Genomic DNA, 16,811 nt, shown 5'->3' with positions numbered 1-16,811 from the left:
AGAACTCACCTCCGTCTATAAAGCACAATAGCCGTGATGAATCCAGCCCAAAGGAAGAAATAAAACACGAATGTCATGGGGTAGCCTCTTCGCCATCTTGGTGCTCCGTCGTAGCCGGCTGTTGGGAAGGCGAGTAAGGGCACCCAGATGTTGAAGCTGTAGCCGAAGGTCATCATTGCGCCCTAGGTAGGAGTCAGTGGGGACTGTGATGCAGGGCTGAGAGGGGGACTACCATGATCAAAGCTCGCTCTTCGGAATCATCCTTGACGATGGTGTTGACAGTCGAGTACAGAATCGGGCTGAGGCAGCCTGAGACGCCGAAAAGGTACCATGCGAAGAACCTTTCGGACTGTCAGCAGAAAGTCTTCATCACCTACACTGGTCTACTTACTTCAAACCCGTCGGAATCGTCCAAATAATCATACAAAGCGTCGAAAACAAACAACACAGCGACGCGAACGTATACAACGTCCACGAAGGCCAAATCGCCGCAAGCGAGGATCCCAGCCAAGACGCCACGATCGTGACCGCGTTGACGACAGTGGGCAGCTGGTTGACCTGCACGACTGAGTAGCCCTCTGCTTTGAGCCAGAGGTTCATGTATTGGGAGGGGTAGTTGGAGATGATCATGCAGCTGGAGTTATGGTCAGCGGGCGTTTTGAGTGAATGGAGCGGGGGAGACGTACATGTAGCAGAAGACGAAGATCCAGATGTGCCATCTCTTCAAACTTCTTTTGAACACGTCCAGGTTGAGTGGGCCAGGTCGGCGGATCTTGTATCTGGCCAGACGCTCTCTTGCTAGGGCGATGTCTCCTTCGCTGAGGAAGAAAGGCCGCGGGGAGTCGGGTACACCAGGGAAGATGATAAAGCCGATCAGAGCAACTGGAATGGTGAAGATCCCGTCGATGATGAACAGCCACCGCCAGCCAGGCATACCCCCAACACCAGAAAGATTCTTGTAAGCAGCCGCTTGCAGGTAGCCAGACACCATACTCCCCAACGGGTTACATATAAACCATGTCCCCGCCCGCTTGAACAACTCCGGCCCACTATACCACGACCCAAGAATAAAATGCGTCGCGGCAAACACCGGCGCCTCCAACATGCCCACCAGAAACCTCATCGCATACAGCTGGTTGATATTCGTCGCGCGGCTCTGGGCGAACGTCACGACCCCCCAGAGGATCTCGAGGGTCGGGAGGAGCCAGCGCGCGAGTTTGGGCCGGGAGATGAGCAGCATGCCGGGGATTTGGAAGACGACGTAGGCGGTGAAGTAGCAGATGTTGAGGTAGTTGAGTTGGTTGCCATAGAGGTCGAATTCTTCCTTGAGGCCGCTGACGTAGGCGTTGCTGATGTTGGTTTGGTCTTGATGGGTAGCGATGTTAGTTTCGAGGGGGGTACCGGTGTGGAAGGTGGCTGACCTAAGTATTTGACGAAGACTGCGGTGCGTTAGTTGATCGGACAGCAATGTAACTAATGGACTTGGGGAGCTTACAGCAAAGACAAGCAAACACCAAAATCGACACATCCAGCTTGAAAAGAAGCCTAAAGCACAAGAAACGATAAGCTTCCACGCTCCCACAAGCCAAATGCCACGAAACGCCACCATACTTCTTCTCTTCCTTGGGATACTCCCCAGGGTACCAATTGAAAATCTCCTTGATGAGACCAAACACACCCAGCCGCTTCTTAGGCTGGCCCTTCTCAGCCTCGTGCACCTCGAGCGCAGCCATTGCCGTGAATCGAAAAGCTTAAAGAAACAAGTCTCAGTCCAAGCAAGACCCAGAACCAGAAAGGTGGCACAAAAGAGCGTATTTACAGTCGGTCTAATAAGCAGTGTCCTGTAAGCAATGGCAGACCGTTGACGTTTTCGCCATGCACCCACTCTGGCTCGACATTGAGAGGGAACCGGCATTACGAGGACTCCGATAGGTTTTGCGCATCATGGCCTCCACATGCGGTACGCATGTCCGGCACGAGGGTTCTGTGCGGGCGGTGCTTTTTGATGAGTCGTGGTTGTGGAAGGGTGTTGTGGGGGTGGTTGAGAGGGAGATCGTGTGCGATATGCGTGTATGGCGTGCTTGGCGAGGCTCCGAGCTAGGTGGAGATCTATTACACGGCGTTTCGACCTCATCAGCTCTTTTCTTACTGCTGATAGCAGTGATTTCGAAAGCGTGTGTACAGTTAAAATATCCTTCGGCCAGGTCATGGATGGTGCTGATGGCTTCCACCACCTCTTCCAATCCGTCGCCAACGTATCGATTGTTGCGGAGCAGTCCATATTGCCAGGAGATCACTTCAATGGTTAGGTATACTCAGTGGTGGCGAGAAAAACACCACAAGTCTGTCGTCTTCCGATTGACAAGGAGATAAGAAGATGTAGTGGCCACCAGGTCCAGGCTCTCGGCGTCGTCTCTCAGATTCAAGCCTTACCTCATTCCATCATTACCACCCTCCCCACCTCTTGGAATGGCCTCTATCCCAGGCACTCTCCGACAGCTCCGTCCAAGCTTCCTTACTATTCTTCCTCTCCCCTCTCCCATGACTCCTCTTCCTCCCTTTGATCTCAACCAGCCCCGAGATTAAAGGACAACGGAACATGCCACGAAATCTCGTTCCATGATCCGCGAAGGTGATGGTCTCTGGCTGATATCCATCCGTCTCAATCGGGATCTCGCCTTCGCCGGTTTCGCGGCAGCGGTAGACGTACTGGAAGGAGGGGTTCTGCTTGATCTTGAAAGATCCTCTTGCGGGTCTGTTCGAGGAAGGAGGGTAGATGCGCATGGTACCTTCTACCACTCCGAAGTCGAAGGAGGCGTGGAAGCGGGGGATGCTGGCGTCGTGTGGATGAGGTGTTTCGAGGCTGATAGGACCACGGCGATGGTCGTCTTCTTCATCTTCTTCCTCGTCCTCATTGTCCTCATCATCCGAGTCAGGCTCGTCCTGCCTGACATCCTCCAGACTGAAACCATCCCGCCAGATCTCCATACTGAGCGTCGCCCTCCTATCTGGTCCCTCGCTATACTCAGCGAGAGGATTACACTCGACAGTCCAAGAACCGGAAATGTCCCAGTCCGGCGCCTGTTTCGCTTCAGCGAGCATCTGCTCCTGTCGAGCCCTCGCAGCAGCGCGCCGTCGAGCAACTTCGGCCTGGCACCTCGCTTCAGCATCACGGCGTTGTTGCTCCGCTTCCTCGCGAATTCTCTTCGCAGCAGCCTTGACAGCAGCCTCTTGGCCGATGATCTGGCGTGCGTTCATGGAGAAGCTTCCCGGAGCGAGGTCGATGAATTCATACGCCAGATTGAGTTTCCGTGCCGCGTCTTCAAGATCATCGGAACATCTCGCAAAGACATGACAAGATGTCTTCAAAACATCCTCGCGCGCCAAAGACTCCTCCACCGCACGGAAAGCATCCCTCGAAGTCTTCGCGTCCAACGTCCGCACCGGGTCCAACCACCACCTTTCCGCCTCTCGCCTCCTCTCTTCCTCCTGGTAAGCATCGACTTGCTTCTGAATACCCTCGAGTTCGTTCTTGATGCGAGCGTCCTGGGCGATGTCTCTCGTCTTGAGTAATTGCTGCAGCTCGTCGATCTTGCCAGAAGTCTTGAGTCCGCGGAAAGAACATTGCGCTTTGTAGTACGCTGCATTGCGGGCTGGGAAGTGTGGCTGTCGTTTGGCGATGGCCCCTCTCTTTGTCCTGACGAGGTCCGCTGGGAGATGTGTGTCGACGTTGCTGTCGAAGCGCTCGCCGTAGCGGGAGAGTTTCTCGTGTAGACGCTTGTAGTCTTCTGGTGTCATCTTGAGGTTTCTCCCACTCATGATGATGATGATGATGCTGCTGCTGGAGGAAGCTTGCAGGAGTGTGTAGGTCGAGGTCATGGAAGAACGGGAGAGCTTAGTTCGGCCCAGGGTGCAGGGATCCCAGTCGCGTGGTCGAAAAGCCAATCATGTCGCGAGGTCACGAGATCATTACGAAGGCGAAGTGAATGAATGAACAAAAAACAAAGAAATTACACCCCCTTCAAACTCACCATACAACCCCGACTGCTCACACAACACACTCATCTCCACCTGCCCCATCTCCTCTCCCTCGCTACCTCCCACGCCTCCTCCGTAAAATCATCCCAAGAATGCTCCGTACCCTGCTCCTGTTGATTCCCATGCCTAATCTTCGTCCCTTTAATCATAAACACTCCCTCAATGAAAGGACATTTATACGTCCCCCTGAACGTCGTCCCATGACTCCCGAACAAAATTCTTTCCACTCTCTCATCGGAATCCACCATAATCTCCCCCTCACCCGTCTCTCGACCCCGCCATCTGTATCGAAACGATGGGTTGTCCTTGACGCTAAACGGTCCCTCGGCAGGTCTGTTCTTCTTGGGTGGGTAGATACGCATTGTGCCCTCTGTGACGTTGAAGTGGAAATCGGCGCAGAAACGAGGGATTCGAGCTGCTTCGCCTGTGAGGATGGATTTCTCTTCGTCGTCCCAGTCACTCATGTCTTGATCCGTGTCTTCGTCGGTGCCGTCTTCGGAGTTTTCTGAGTTTTCCTCATCGGTCGGAGGCTCTATGCCTCGCACGTTGTCGAGGTCGAAGTCATCGCGCCAGATCTCCATCTTGAGCTCTGGCCGTTTCCCGACATAGTAGTCCTCAACGAGTCCGTTACATTCGACGATCCAGGATCCTGTTATATCCCAGTCGGCCATCTTCGTAGCCTGGTCGAGCACTGCTTCTTTCTGAGCTTCCATCTTCGCCAACCTAGCCTTCTCCTTGGCGACAGCTTCACGACGCTTCCGAGCTGCATCCTCAACGAGTTGCATTGCAGTTCTCTTCACTGCGGCTTTCTCTCCCACAATCTGGCAACGCGTGTTGCCGAAGCGGTCGAATGCTTCTCTCTTCGGGTCAGTGTCGACGCATTCATAGGCTAGTCCGAGCGAGTTCGCCGCCTCCTGGAGACCCCGGCAGCATGGTTTGATCACATGACAAGACTTCCTCAATACGTCTTCTACTTTTAGGCTTTGCTTCAAAGCACGTGTCGCATCGCGCCAAATACGCTCTTGGAGAGACATTTTCTTCCATTGCTGCTTCTCCTGTTCAATACGGCATTGCTCTTGAACCCGCGAGACCTCTGCGTCCATATGGAGGAAGAGCGCATGGCGGACGTTCTCAAGCTCCCGATCAATCTGTATGTCCCTGCCATGGTCGTAGTTGGCCTTGAGTCGCTGCTGTAATTCTTCGACACTCCCGTTACAGTTCAGCCCGCGGAAGGAGCACTGTGCCTGGTAATATCCCTTAGATAGGGGCACGTAACGTGGTTGTCGTTTCGCAACGGTCCCTTTCTTGGTCATCACCACACCATGCGGCAGGTGGTCTTCGAGTTTGAGATCAAATCGCTTGCCATATCGGGTGAGCTTTGCTTCAGCCTCCCGGTGTTGCTTTGCTGTCATCATCTTGGCGGTCGAGATCCTGAATAAGACTTGTCGCTGACGGTGACCATGCGGCCAGGCGGAAGTTGACCCATGAGGGCGTACATTTGAGTTCAGCCATGAGCAAGGATCTAAGACGAAAGTTAGTTTTCCCAGACCAACGGCCAATGAAAATCGAATCACCCAACAAGCCTGTAGAGGCGAAGCAAATGGAATCAACTATGCAGAGTATCCAAAAACACGGAAGGAAGAGTAGACATGCAATATGGGGTATCTCACACATCATCTCAACACAACCCGTCCATCCCAACCCATCTCCTCTCCACTCATGTTCAAGCATAAAACTTCAAACACTTATTCTCATCATGCGCATCCTTACACACCACACTACAAGTCATATTCCCACACTTCATACACCTCACGCGTCCCCAATACCCGCAAATCTCGCAGAACCGTCGCGGCGGCGGGGCACCAAGTGGAGGAGGCGCCGAGCGAGCCTGGTTGTACGTCAAGGGCGGTGCGTTGAGCAAAGAGTCCATTTCGGCTTGCGTGGGGAGGGGTGGGAGATTTTCATCGTCTGCGTCTCCGTCGTTGTTGTCGTTGTCGGCATCGATATCCATAGCGTCCGGGACGGGTGTAGATGTCGACGTCTCCTTCGCTAGACTCGGCGCCGGACTCCCTGCACTGCTCTCCTCCCTAACCAACTGCGAACTCTTCCGCCTCGCAATAGGCGTCTTACTCGCCCGCTGCGCACCCTGCACCACCACAGTCCCCACAACCTCCTCCCCCCTCCCCCCCGTCCTCGCAATCTCCGCCTCCTCATCATCAAGATAATGCGCGAACACCTTGCCACTCCCCAGAATCTTCTTCGTATTGCTCGTCTTGCCCACTTTGACACCCCCGGCAGCGCTGCTACCGCTACTCTTCGGAATGACAACCTCCTTCGCCCCGACGCCCTCGCTGTTCAGCTCCTTGATCTTCCGCTCGACTTCCCGCTGTTGGCGCGCGGAGAGCGCTTCGCGCTGGCTGTCGCTTTGCCCGCCGACGCCGGAGGCGCGCTGGCGTTTGCGGTTGGTCGTGCCCCAGTTCCTGGAGGGGTCGCTGCTGGAGACGGCGACCCAGGCGAAGCCTGGGGCTTGTTTGGTTTGGGTCGTGGGCAGGTCTTCGATGTAGGGGGTGCGGAAGCGGAGGGCCATGGTGGCGGTGGTGATGGTGCTAGGGAGGGCAGGTTATCGCGAGGACGGCGGTGGTGACATCAAAGGTGTAGGGTGAAGCCGAAGTAGCGGCGAGGGAAGACGCGCGCGTGTGGTGACGATGGCAAACTCGCATGTGAAGATGGCTTAGCCACGAGAAACATGCATCCTTCCGTCCCTGAAAATCCGCCTATCGTCCCCGGGAAGACAGCCGAGGATAGAAGCAAAACCCACAAACGTCACTGTTTGAGCCACCGGTACCCGCAGCCGCCATTCTTCCACCTGCGCTCTGTCGTCGTCGCACCCGAATCAATCCGATGATGGAGAACAAATGTCTCGAAGCAAGTGGGGCGGAATCTCCATTAATACGTAAGGGGCAGGGCAAGATGCGTGGTTTTGAAGGTGAGGAGCTTCGTGGCGATAGACTTTTTTGCTTGGGTGAGAGCCTTGGGTAGAAGCAAACTTACCTATACCTCTAACCTTGCGGGAGCGGGTTTCTTTCTTTCTTCTTTCTCTGTTCCAAACACTTCTTGCATACTACCTACGCATACACTTCTTGGATCTGCTTGCTTGTCTTCTTCATATACCCTCCTCAAGCCCCGCCGTGATCTTGGATACTTCACCGCAACCCCGCTTCGAGCTCCCACTTCACCTGCCACTGCGCACGCGACACAGCGAAACCACCAAGATGGGCTCCAGACAGAGACGCATGACCCTTCCCACCGACCCAAAACGTGAAGACCCAATCTTCAAGCCTGCCGAACAGCAATGCTCAGATCCAGCCCACGGTGCCGCCTTCATTCTCGTCCACGGCTTGGGCGATAGCGCAGAAGGTCTCGAAGGTGAGCTCAACTTTCTTCTCACCGCCAGAGAGACCTGCTAACACCGAGTCGCGCAGATGTAGCAGACCAGTTCCAGAAGAACCACAAGCTCTCGTACATGAACTGGATCATTCCCAATGCACAGGAATCTCGCGACGCGCAGACCACCGCATGGTACACGCCCAACTCCTTCTCCACATACCCGCCAGATCGCCCAGAGCTCGCACCTGAGGAGGATGACGCTGGCATGAGAAAATCAGTCGCCTACCTCGAGACGCTTATCGACGCTTGCACGAACAAAGGCATCCCACCCCAGCGCATCGTGCTTGGTGGTTTCAGCCAAGGTTGTGCGCTGAGTCTCCTTCTCGACTTGACGAGCAGCAAATACGCCGGTAGATTGGGCGGTATTGTTGGGCTGATGGGCTACCTCCCATTAGCAGCAGGTAGCAAGATCGAGAACATGCGAGCTCACGCAGGTCTTCCAGTCGGCCACGGCGACGTGCCGATCTTCCTTGCGAGAGGCCAGGCGGACCAGATGGTTCCGAGCAGAGTTTGGCAGCAGACTCTGAAGAAGCTGGAGACGTTGGGTGTCGGAAAGGACCATATGGAGGTGCATGAGTATGAAGGCCTCGGACACACTCTGAGCGGACCGGTGCTGCGAGATATGTGCAGTTTCATTGAGCGTTACGTGCCCAAGTTGGAGGACTAGGTTGTGAGTTTCGGACGGCGAGGAGTTTGGAGAAATGGGAAAGTCCACCACTCAGGGAAAGAGAATGGCCTTTTGAATAGCGAGATTGCAGTATGGTGCTCATGGATAGTGTGAACGGCAGACACAGAATGTGTGTATACCAAGAACTTGGTTTCCTGGCTCCAAGTCTCATTTTCAGGGAAGGAGTCGAGGTCTGGGGTGAAGAGGCGCGTGATCTGCGGCATGTTCTCATAGTCGCCATCCTGTGGCGATCTCAATTGCCATCCCATCTTCTGCAGATACTCCTCTGGCGGAATGACGCCGATGAGCGGTGAACACATGAGGTCGTGCTGCCGAGTTCACTTGCGTGCTAGTGGCGTGCATCTGGTGTGTCCAAAGTGAAGACGCTGGTATGACGGACAGCAGTCGAAGCGATTGACGACAATGATTGCTGCCGTAGCCGCAATCGACAATCAGTCACATGGTGTGAACGGTAGTGGTGATGGCCTTCCAGAGTTCCACCTCACTGTGATGGAAGTGCCTCTGCGATGCAATGCCGCAGTGCAGTTGGCGTCGCATAGGATCTTGTGCGTGCAAGGCCAATGTTCAATCGTCACCACGCCCACCTCCTCGGCGAGCACTCTTCTTCTTGCTCTGGAATTCCTTCATCTTGCGCCGTCCCGCAGCCTCAGCTTTCTGTAGCTGTTCCACTCGCTTCACTTGCTCTTGACTTGTCTCGCCTGGAACATTGTCTCGGCCAGCTTGTTGGATGAGTTCATTCAGCTTGCGAAAGCAGGCATTGACGTTGTCGTTCTGCTTCCGCGAATCGTCGGCTTGAATGACCAGGTCGTTCGATTTGGCCGCATGGTAGCGACTGCTGACGATGGATGGGTGGAGGAGCTTTGGGATTCGCGGTAGAAGTGAGGATATTGGGATGCGCAGTGTCGCTTTAGAAGACACCCTGCAATCAGGTCATATTAGCCCCACGTGATAGACCACAAGTGAAGTCAGGCTCACTTGTTCACATTCTGGCCGCCGGGACCTGACGATCGGCTGAAGCTCACGTCGCAGATGTCGCGCGGAATGGTGTCCGGGTCGAGCTGTGCAAGCCAGCGTCTGGCTGCGGCAAGCTCGGCTTCGTCGTCCTCGCCTGCGCGTCTGGTCGCAAGCCATCTCGTAACAGTAATTGACGGGCCATATGCGAGGGGACGGCGATGCGTGATGGCGTGCTGCATCAACAGTCTGCCATTCTTGCTGTTGTTGCGGAGCATCGCCTGCAGACACAGCAGCGAAGGGGAGCTGGAGGAGGATGCTGGGTTTCTTATCCAAATCGAGCAGCAGCAACGGTGCTAGCGCAAACCTTCGGCCAAAGCTTGCACGTGCGTCGCGCATCCCTCCAACCTCGAGTTCGTCGCTTCGTCGTCGTCGCCGCTGCGTGTGCATCATCCAACAGTCATCGACCACCAACCTGAAAACCACCCCTTCGCCCACCCCGGCGCCACCACCCATTTCCGTTTCCTCCTCGCGCTCGTCGCACACTCGTCTTCATCGTCACGCGCACCTCGTTGTGCCTGCGCATCGCATCGCACGTCAACCCAGCGCCCAGGCGCAAGCGCCATCTGGAAAAATTTGTCCAAGGTAAAAAGGCACCCCCCGACGCTCGGCCCGGAGCATCAGCGGCAGCAGCAGCAGCAGGCAGGGCGAGAGCGCGCGACCAGAGCAGAGCAAGCAGAGCAACCCACCGGCGTGGAGGAGGCAGCGTCTTGTTTGTCTGTTTGTCTTGAATTTTCGCCCGACCAGCCCTCTTCTGTGACCTGCCCTTGTATACCGCCCACCCATCCTCGTCTGTCTTTTCCTAACAATACGCAGTGAGCGCTGCCTGATTACGCTCAAACTATGCATGAGCCCCCGGAGACCATCCAGACTGTCGCTCCTGTCGCGCCGATGATGCGCTGTTGATCGATTCGATGAATGACCCAGCCAGAGACTCAGAGCCCCCGGACGAGCCATATCTCAGAAGCGCTCCCAGCATCCTCTCGCCAGCCTCTCCCAAGCCCTTGCAATTTCCACAGCCGACCAACATCCCCGTCTTGGAGAACATGATGGACGTAGGTTTTAACCAGACCGAGGCCCATATGGGCGACCCAGCCATGCACAACACGGATCTGAGGCCAGACGCATGGCGCGATCCCAACGATCAGAACAACCAAAACAACCCGACGGACCACGCATCGTCCTTTTCCACTGGAGGTGACAACAGCAACCCGACCAAGGGCGTGGATGCAAACCAAACAGACGTCGCGGCACATAGCAACGACACAGCTGCCACTCAGGCACATGATTCAGAACCAGTCTCGATCTCAAACACCATCTCCTATCCAGCCGACTCTCATCCTCCCACGGACGCCGCCCCCGAGCTCATCTCAGCGGACGTGCCGCAGTACTCCTTCAACGCCAGCGCTGAACATGCGCCCACCACCCAGTCCACCGTCGCCCAGTCGAATGAGGTTATCTTTGACCAGTCACAATCAGCGCCACCCCAAGGTGCAGTTGACGTCCAGGCCCTCCTGGACACGTTGCAGACCTCCATCGCGCCGACTGCAGAGGCCAATGTCGCACCTTCTGCAGAAGGCCCGACCGTTGCTACCACCCAATCTCCATCTCAGTCTCAAAGCCAGCCGCCCATCCCTGGCGCAGACGCTTCATCCCCTCTGTCAGCGTCAGGTCTTGGTGCCCCGCCCAGTGGACTTCCAGCTCGCCCACCGCCCCAAGAGCAGCCACTCATAAACCCAAACTATGTCCATTCGCAACACATTCGCGATTACCACCCTCACGCTGCGCACCCAGCAGTATCCCACAATCGTAGCAACAGCTCCGGGCATGCTGTGGATCCAAGCTCGGCTGGTTATGTGTCTGGTGTCTCTACCCAGCAGCCTTCTTCTGCTGGAGCCCAATCCTTCCAGAATGGACAGTCTGCCGGTCATCCAACCACGCAACATCAATACACCACCTCAGCAACGCCCATCGAGAGTCGACGAGAGTTCAAACTTGCTGCTGGCGAGACCCCCACCACAGACGACCAGCCATGGACACAGGATATCCAACGCAAGTACGACCACTTCATGGAGGAGGAGAGGAGATATGTGAATGAGGCGAAGTGGGATCAGTTCCCCCCAGGCTCGCGCTTGTTTGTTGGTACGCGCGACCTGCATGGCAACCGCTTCTCCAAGGAGCAGCTACTTATTGTGACTGCAGGCAACCTCTCGTCGGAAAAGGTTACGAAGCGCGACATCTTCCACGTGTTCCACAATTACGGCGAGCTTGCGCAAATCTCCATCAAGCAAGCGTACGGCTTCGTTCAGTTCCTTCGGGCAGAGGATTGCCAGAGAGCGTTGCAAGCAGAGCAGGGCAGACAGATTCGCGACAAGCGCATACGTATGTATTGGGGAGTACTGGCTAACCTTGCGACTTCAGCTGACGAGAACAGACCTTGAGATTAGCAAGCCCCAAAAGCCGAGCAACCGCCAACAGCAACAGCAGCAGCAGCAGCAGCAGAGCAATCGCCGTTCGCGGTCCCCCGACCATCGCCGTAACAAGTCTGGAAGCAACGTGGATCGCTACGTGGCAGATAGAGGGGCGAACGGACGTGGAAGAGAAGGATACAGACCAGGATACCGCTCGCCATCGCCTCGACGATACCGAGACCGGTACGATGACAGGTACCATCGTAGGTCGAGATCAAGATCGCCTGGATATGGCAGGGATAGATACAGAGGTGCGAGTCCACGTCGCTCGCCGGAGGATGATCTACCACTTCCACGTCGTCAGCCGCGTGACGTGCCAGATGTGCAAATCATCGCACTGGATCAACTTGATCGCGACTTTCTCTCTTGGGTCAAGAAGGCATTTTCGGCACGTGGTGTCCGCACCGACATTCTCTACCTATCTGCACGCTTGAACGAGGATTCGGTGGTGAGACGTCAGATCGTGGAAGGTGTTCTGGCTGTGTCGAAGTTGAGAAGACACAACCAAGACTCGTCCAAGATCAACCTCACCATCTTCAAGCGCACTCGTGATAGCCGCGACGTGCAGTTTGAGGAGTACGACGGCCAAGATCCTGGTATCTGTTGTGAGCTGGTGCTGAGGGAGAAATCGATGCAAGGCGGCCCTCCACCACAGCAGCAGTACGGTTATGGTGGAACTCAAGCGCCTCCAGCTCAGTACGGCTATCAGCATGCCGCCGCACCGCCCCCTTTCGTGCCACCGACTGGCTATCCTCCTGGTTATGGTCAACCCCCCACACCATACGGAGCACCGCAACCACCGCAGCCTCCGCCAGGTCGTCCACCACTTCCACCGAACGTAGACCCAAACAACCTGCAGAGCATCCTCTCAACTCTGAACCAGGCTCCACCACAAACTCCTCAAAGCGCCACCATGCCGTATGGTACGCCTCAGCAAGTTGGCTACCCGCCTCAGCCTGGCCAGCAGCAGTACCCAGGTCAACAAGCAGATCCATATGCGGCGATGCGCAATAACCCAGCTTTTGCAGGTGCAACTCAAGGTGCTCAGGCGCCACAGTCACATGGTCAACCTCCGGCTGCCGCACCACCCGTCCCGCCGAACATGCAGGACATTCTCGCTCGGCTGGGTACGTATGGTGGACAGAGATAGTCACTCTCGTCCATCGCTTAGCCAATGGCAGATTTTTCTCGGCTCAGTAGAAGAATAAGACAGACAGTTGAGCATCAGGACATGAAGCAAGCGCGAGCTAGGCTTTACAGGAAGAGACACGCACTATCTTGTCACTTCGGGGCTTGTTGGGTATTCGTCGTTCTCGGCATTGTAGCTGCAGATATAGCGGCCCGCCCACCTCGAGACGCTTGTGTAGTAGTAATTACCACGATGAATACAAGCAAATGCAAAAGCTTGCGGTAGAATCACCCCTTTCGCTCCAATCGTGCTGTGCAATGCAGTGTAGGGAAAGGAAGGGGAGGGAAGATGTACAGCCAAGACACGAACAAAGGAACACTGAAATCTTCACTATACAACGATTCCATCCTTACCCCCGTCTCACGCTTGCAGTAATGCCATACCCAGCGACCCAGCCAATCTTTTCATAATCATCCGAAACCAGGGGGGAAAAAAAGCGACTGGACTGGAATCCAATAATAATTCTCCAAATTCCATTTGCCCATTGTTCATTGATTGACAGTACCTTATTTACACTTTCATGAGGAGTAAAAAGAAAAACGCCCGCCATCACAGCCATGCCCTTCCAATCCATCCCATCCGACGTGGTATCTCTTCCATCGTACACCGTACACGCAGGGTAGAAACAGAGAAAGAAAGAAAAAGTGACAGCGAAACCCCATGCCAAAGGGTACAGTCCAACAATCATCGCTCGCTCGAAAGAAAAGAAAAACCAGATAAAAGAAAAAGGTGATGTCGATGCCTCAAGGGAAGTTCGTCGGACGCTCGCGGTCAAAAAGGTCTTTCTCGACGGCTCCTCAGACGTCTGCAAATCGTCCGCGTCCGCGTCCTGTTGTTGCCTCCTCCTCCTCCTGGACTCCTCGCGCGCCTCGTACTCCCCGGGGAGATTCATGAGATCGAGGACATTCCTGAATTTCTCAAACTCGGCGACGAAGTAGGGCAGGAACGACGACTTGCGGTCCAGACGGCCGTCCTCGATCGCCGAGCGCAGCTCCTGGTAGGTGTGGAGGCTGGACTTTCCCACTCTCAGTGGATAGATGTTCCACACAATCTGCGTGAAGCGGATCTTGGCGACGATGGGGTGGTATTTTCGGAGGAAGTGTCCGTTCTTGCCGCGGAGGGGTGCCAAGGCGTTTTCGATGTCCCCGATAGTCGGGTTGATTGCGTCCCAGATGTGTACAGGTCCGACATCTCCAAGAATCTCCGACTGACCATGTTGCCCGTGTTCCTAACTGCCACCAGTATCCGATGATTGCGCGGGGCTAGTCTGCGTTGACACGTCTTGCATAGAGGCAATTTGCGAGGGAATATTGGCCATATCGATAGCGAGTGGGTGTAGGTGTCTAGACAGATACGCCTGGGCCGAGCTGAGTAGCGGAATGACCGTTCGAATGATTGTGTGGTTGTTGTGAGACGACAAGAGTCGGAGTAGATCCCATCGCAGGTGTACTGGCAGGTCCCATCGTACCACCACCAGCAGCTCTCTCCCGCTCCGCCTTCTCAGCTTCCATGCGCTCGCGGTCGGCCTTGGTGATTCGCGGCTTCCTAGGCGCACCAGTCCCACGGCCCCTCCCACGACCTCTGCCAGTAGGAGCGTTCGGGTCCTTGTTCTTCTCGGCCAACTGTGCGTGTGTAGTACCTGCCGCTGCTGCTGCACGGCCACGGCCTCTACGCCCGCCTCGACCGCCACGGGTTGGTGCGTTGGATTCGACCTGTGCTGCTGAACCTTCTGGGACGAGAGGGCCGGAGTAGACGAAGAAGCCGTCCTTGGCAACAGCTGCCTTCTCTTGCCATGCGAGCTCGGTGTCGTCGATGAAGTCGTCCTCCTTGTCATACTCCTCAACCTTCTTTCTCCGCTTTCGAACAGGCTTGTCGTCTGCGCCGGTGTTGCTCTTCTCTTCGTCGACGCCGCCCATCTCCACATTGCTATCACCATCCATCTCCGACATCAAGTCAACCGACATATCATCTGCTGAACCACCGTCAATTTTGTTTGCTGCGGCAGCGACTCGCAATAGGGCCTCACGATGTGCAGCAGCTCGAGGGTTGATAGCATCCCTACCGTACTTCTTGGCGATCTCCTGTGCGATGTTGACCTGGTTGCCGCCGTTGGGGTTGAGTGAGATGCGGATTTCAATGTCGATGCCCTTGCGATCTGTGCCTTGATTCGATGATGGTCCGCCAAACAAGTCACTACTCGACAACAAACCACTGCCTGTCGCCTTGGGTGGTGAATTGGCCTTGACAGGTCCTGGCTTCGGAGTGGGTGCTGAAGATGATGACTTGGATTGGATCTTGATATCAGGTTTGGAGAGCGGACCACATGCAGGGCTGTCAATATCCATGGCGCCGTCCATGGCGGTGCCGATCGGCTTGACAACTGCAGTCGGTTGAGCTGGAGGGGTTGGGGCTGCTACTTGTACTGGAGCAGCTCGCGGCGGTGTCGGCGATTGTTGTTGAGAGGGGACAAAGGGCGGCGGCGGTTGGTGTTGTTGCGAGTGCATTGTTGCTGTTTGTGAAGAGTAAGGAACGACAGGTGCAGAAGTAGTCGTGGCTGGATGTGGGTCAATGAGGCTCGTTATTGAAGGTGATGCAGATGCCCGGTTGATGTGTGGCGATGCTTGTGCTGAATGTGCGCCGTTTGCTGCGACAGATGTCCGCGGGGGTGCAGAGTCGATGGTGGAACCGCGAATGGGATCGTAGTTCTGTCCGCTGGAAAATGGTCGCGGCGTCGGCGGGTTAGAAGTGTGCGGTTGAGTGTGTGGTGGTAGACTGCTTCTTGGCATGCTGTCGGACGGTGTTGGTTGTTGAGATCGAGGCGGCGGCGGTGGATATTGCTGCTGCGAGGGGAGGGTTGGTTGGTGGTGTTGCGACGGCGGAGGTGCGCTCGCGGGCGGGCCGGGGGGTTGAAAGTGCGAGACCATTTCCGTGAGGGTGGACTGGCGCGGGCCGGCAGGCGCGTCGGCGGCAGTGACGGGGGCGGGCGTCGACTTGTCTTCAGTCTTCTGCCTCTTTCGCGGTGCCGCTGTCGTCTCGCCCTCCTTCTTGACCTTGGGCTCGCGCGGCTTGCGGGGTTTCTTCTCCTTGACGGGCTTGTCATTGCCATCGAGTGTTTTCGCAGGTGCCTTGCGTTGTCTCTTGGGCTTGGCAGTAGAGTCGGCATTCGACAGAGCGCCGTTGGTATTGTGTGCAGTGGCATTATGTGACAGAGCAGGCTGCGCGGGATGTGCCGAAGCCGAGTTAACAACACCTTCACCAAGAGCAGATGTTGGGGGAAAGCGACGGGCGACGGTGATTTCGTCGCCGACGTTTTGCGGGGGCGACTGCGGCGGGCTGGAGATGCTCGAGCTCTCGCTGCCTGCACCCTCCTGCATCAGGGGTGGCGGCATGTTCATCGCGCCGGTATACCGCAAGAACACCCGCCAAGGAAACCGTCGCCAGCAAGATCAGACCGCCGACAGTCGGATGTGTACAGACCGCTCAGTGAGGCAGGCGAGTTGAGTCGGATATCGTTGAGTCGAGGTGGTCCAGTCCAGCAGCTATAGCTGAGCCAATCAGGCCGAAGCTTCCTTTGTCTCGCAACGTCGCAGAATACTCGCAAGGACGACGACAACCCTTTTTCGCGATATACACCTCGACAGCGTGCGTGCAGGCGGGCGCTGATATGGGCCAAGGGAGCGGCGTGGTGGTAGCGACCGATTTGCGAGGTGGACGAGGCGATATGTGATGCCGACGATACAGAATTCGATGGACAACAGCACGGCGACGGCAGCGTACAGGCAGGAAGAACAGAGTAAAAGGAAAGGAGAAGACAAGATGGGCGTGGAGGGTGATAAAGGCAGAAGGCCAACGCCAGCAGACCAGAAGCGGGATTGCGAAACAGGCATGCACGGGACTGGAGCGAGCGAGCGACACGGACGACGGGCCCCCAGCGAAAGGGAAGGGAAGGGGAGGGAAAACAGAACTT

At 55.9% G+C, this 16,811-nt stretch overlaps 8 protein-coding genes across 8 annotated transcripts; 2 read left to right on the top strand and 6 right to left on the bottom strand.

The window, feature by feature from the left end:
* Nucleotides 1-5: 5 nt before the first annotated feature.
* Nucleotides 6-1,733, bottom strand: M409DRAFT_64257 (uncharacterized protein; the record flags this gene model as incomplete). The annotated part of the gene is made up of 7 exons (XM_033815989.1): nucleotides 6-182; nucleotides 233-341; nucleotides 392-634; nucleotides 687-1,365; nucleotides 1,422-1,439; nucleotides 1,496-1,545; nucleotides 1,612-1,733. The coding sequence occupies 7 exons, from the start codon at nucleotides 1,731-1,733 to the stop codon at nucleotides 6-8; spliced, it is 1,398 nt and encodes a 465-aa protein (XP_033671456.1).
* Nucleotides 1,734-2,445: 712 nt separating this feature from the next.
* M409DRAFT_19385 (uncharacterized protein) lies at nucleotides 2,446-3,819 on the bottom strand (the record flags this gene model as incomplete). Its single annotated transcript, XM_033804909.1, has 1 exon — nucleotides 2,446-3,819. The coding sequence occupies one exon, from the start codon at nucleotides 3,817-3,819 to the stop codon at nucleotides 2,446-2,448; it is 1,374 nt and encodes a 457-aa protein (XP_033671455.1).
* Nucleotides 3,820-4,061: 242 nt separating this feature from the next.
* M409DRAFT_19384 (uncharacterized protein) lies at nucleotides 4,062-5,453 on the bottom strand (the record flags this gene model as incomplete). The annotated part of the gene is made up of 1 exon (XM_033804908.1): nucleotides 4,062-5,453. One exon carries the CDS (start codon nucleotides 5,451-5,453, stop codon nucleotides 4,062-4,064), a length of 1,392 nt encoding a protein of 463 aa, XP_033671454.1.
* A 308-nt stretch (nucleotides 5,454-5,761) lies between these two features.
* On the bottom strand, nucleotides 5,762-6,625 carry M409DRAFT_19383 (uncharacterized protein; the record flags this gene model as incomplete). Its single annotated transcript, XM_033804907.1, has 1 exon — nucleotides 5,762-6,625. The coding sequence occupies one exon, from the start codon at nucleotides 6,623-6,625 to the stop codon at nucleotides 5,762-5,764; it is 864 nt and encodes a 287-aa protein (XP_033671453.1).
* A 685-nt stretch (nucleotides 6,626-7,310) lies between these two features.
* Nucleotides 7,311-8,152, top strand: M409DRAFT_19382 (uncharacterized protein; the record flags this gene model as incomplete). The annotated part of the gene is made up of 2 exons (XM_033804906.1): nucleotides 7,311-7,464; nucleotides 7,521-8,152. The coding sequence occupies 2 exons, from the start codon at nucleotides 7,311-7,313 to the stop codon at nucleotides 8,150-8,152; spliced, it is 786 nt and encodes a 261-aa protein (XP_033671452.1).
* Nucleotides 8,153-8,737: 585 nt separating this feature from the next.
* M409DRAFT_19381 (uncharacterized protein) lies at nucleotides 8,738-9,402 on the bottom strand (the record flags this gene model as incomplete). The annotated part of the gene is made up of 2 exons (XM_033804905.1): nucleotides 8,738-9,092; nucleotides 9,149-9,402. The coding sequence occupies 2 exons, from the start codon at nucleotides 9,400-9,402 to the stop codon at nucleotides 8,738-8,740; spliced, it is 609 nt and encodes a 202-aa protein (XP_033671451.1).
* A 696-nt stretch (nucleotides 9,403-10,098) lies between these two features.
* Nucleotides 10,099-12,805, top strand: M409DRAFT_64254 (uncharacterized protein; the record flags this gene model as incomplete). Its single annotated transcript, XM_033815988.1, has 3 exons — nucleotides 10,099-11,326; nucleotides 11,387-11,570; nucleotides 11,632-12,805. The coding sequence occupies 3 exons, from the start codon at nucleotides 10,099-10,101 to the stop codon at nucleotides 12,803-12,805; spliced, it is 2,586 nt and encodes an 861-aa protein (XP_033671450.1).
* A 1,382-nt stretch (nucleotides 12,806-14,187) lies between these two features.
* Nucleotides 14,188-16,233, bottom strand: M409DRAFT_19379 (uncharacterized protein; the record flags this gene model as incomplete). The annotated part of the gene is made up of 1 exon (XM_033804904.1): nucleotides 14,188-16,233. The coding sequence occupies one exon, from the start codon at nucleotides 16,231-16,233 to the stop codon at nucleotides 14,188-14,190; it is 2,046 nt and encodes a 681-aa protein (XP_033671449.1).
* Nucleotides 16,234-16,811: the final 578 nt, after the last annotated feature.

The sequence above is a fragment of the Zasmidium cellare genome, assembly GCF_010093935.1.
Source record: "Zasmidium cellare ATCC 36951 unplaced genomic scaffold M409scaffold_7, whole genome shotgun sequence".
NCBI lineage: Eukaryota > Fungi > Ascomycota > Dothideomycetes > Mycosphaerellales > Mycosphaerellaceae > Zasmidium > Zasmidium cellare.
The sequence above is the reverse complement of the archived record's forward strand: the minus strand, read 5'-3'. Positions and strand labels throughout refer to the sequence as shown.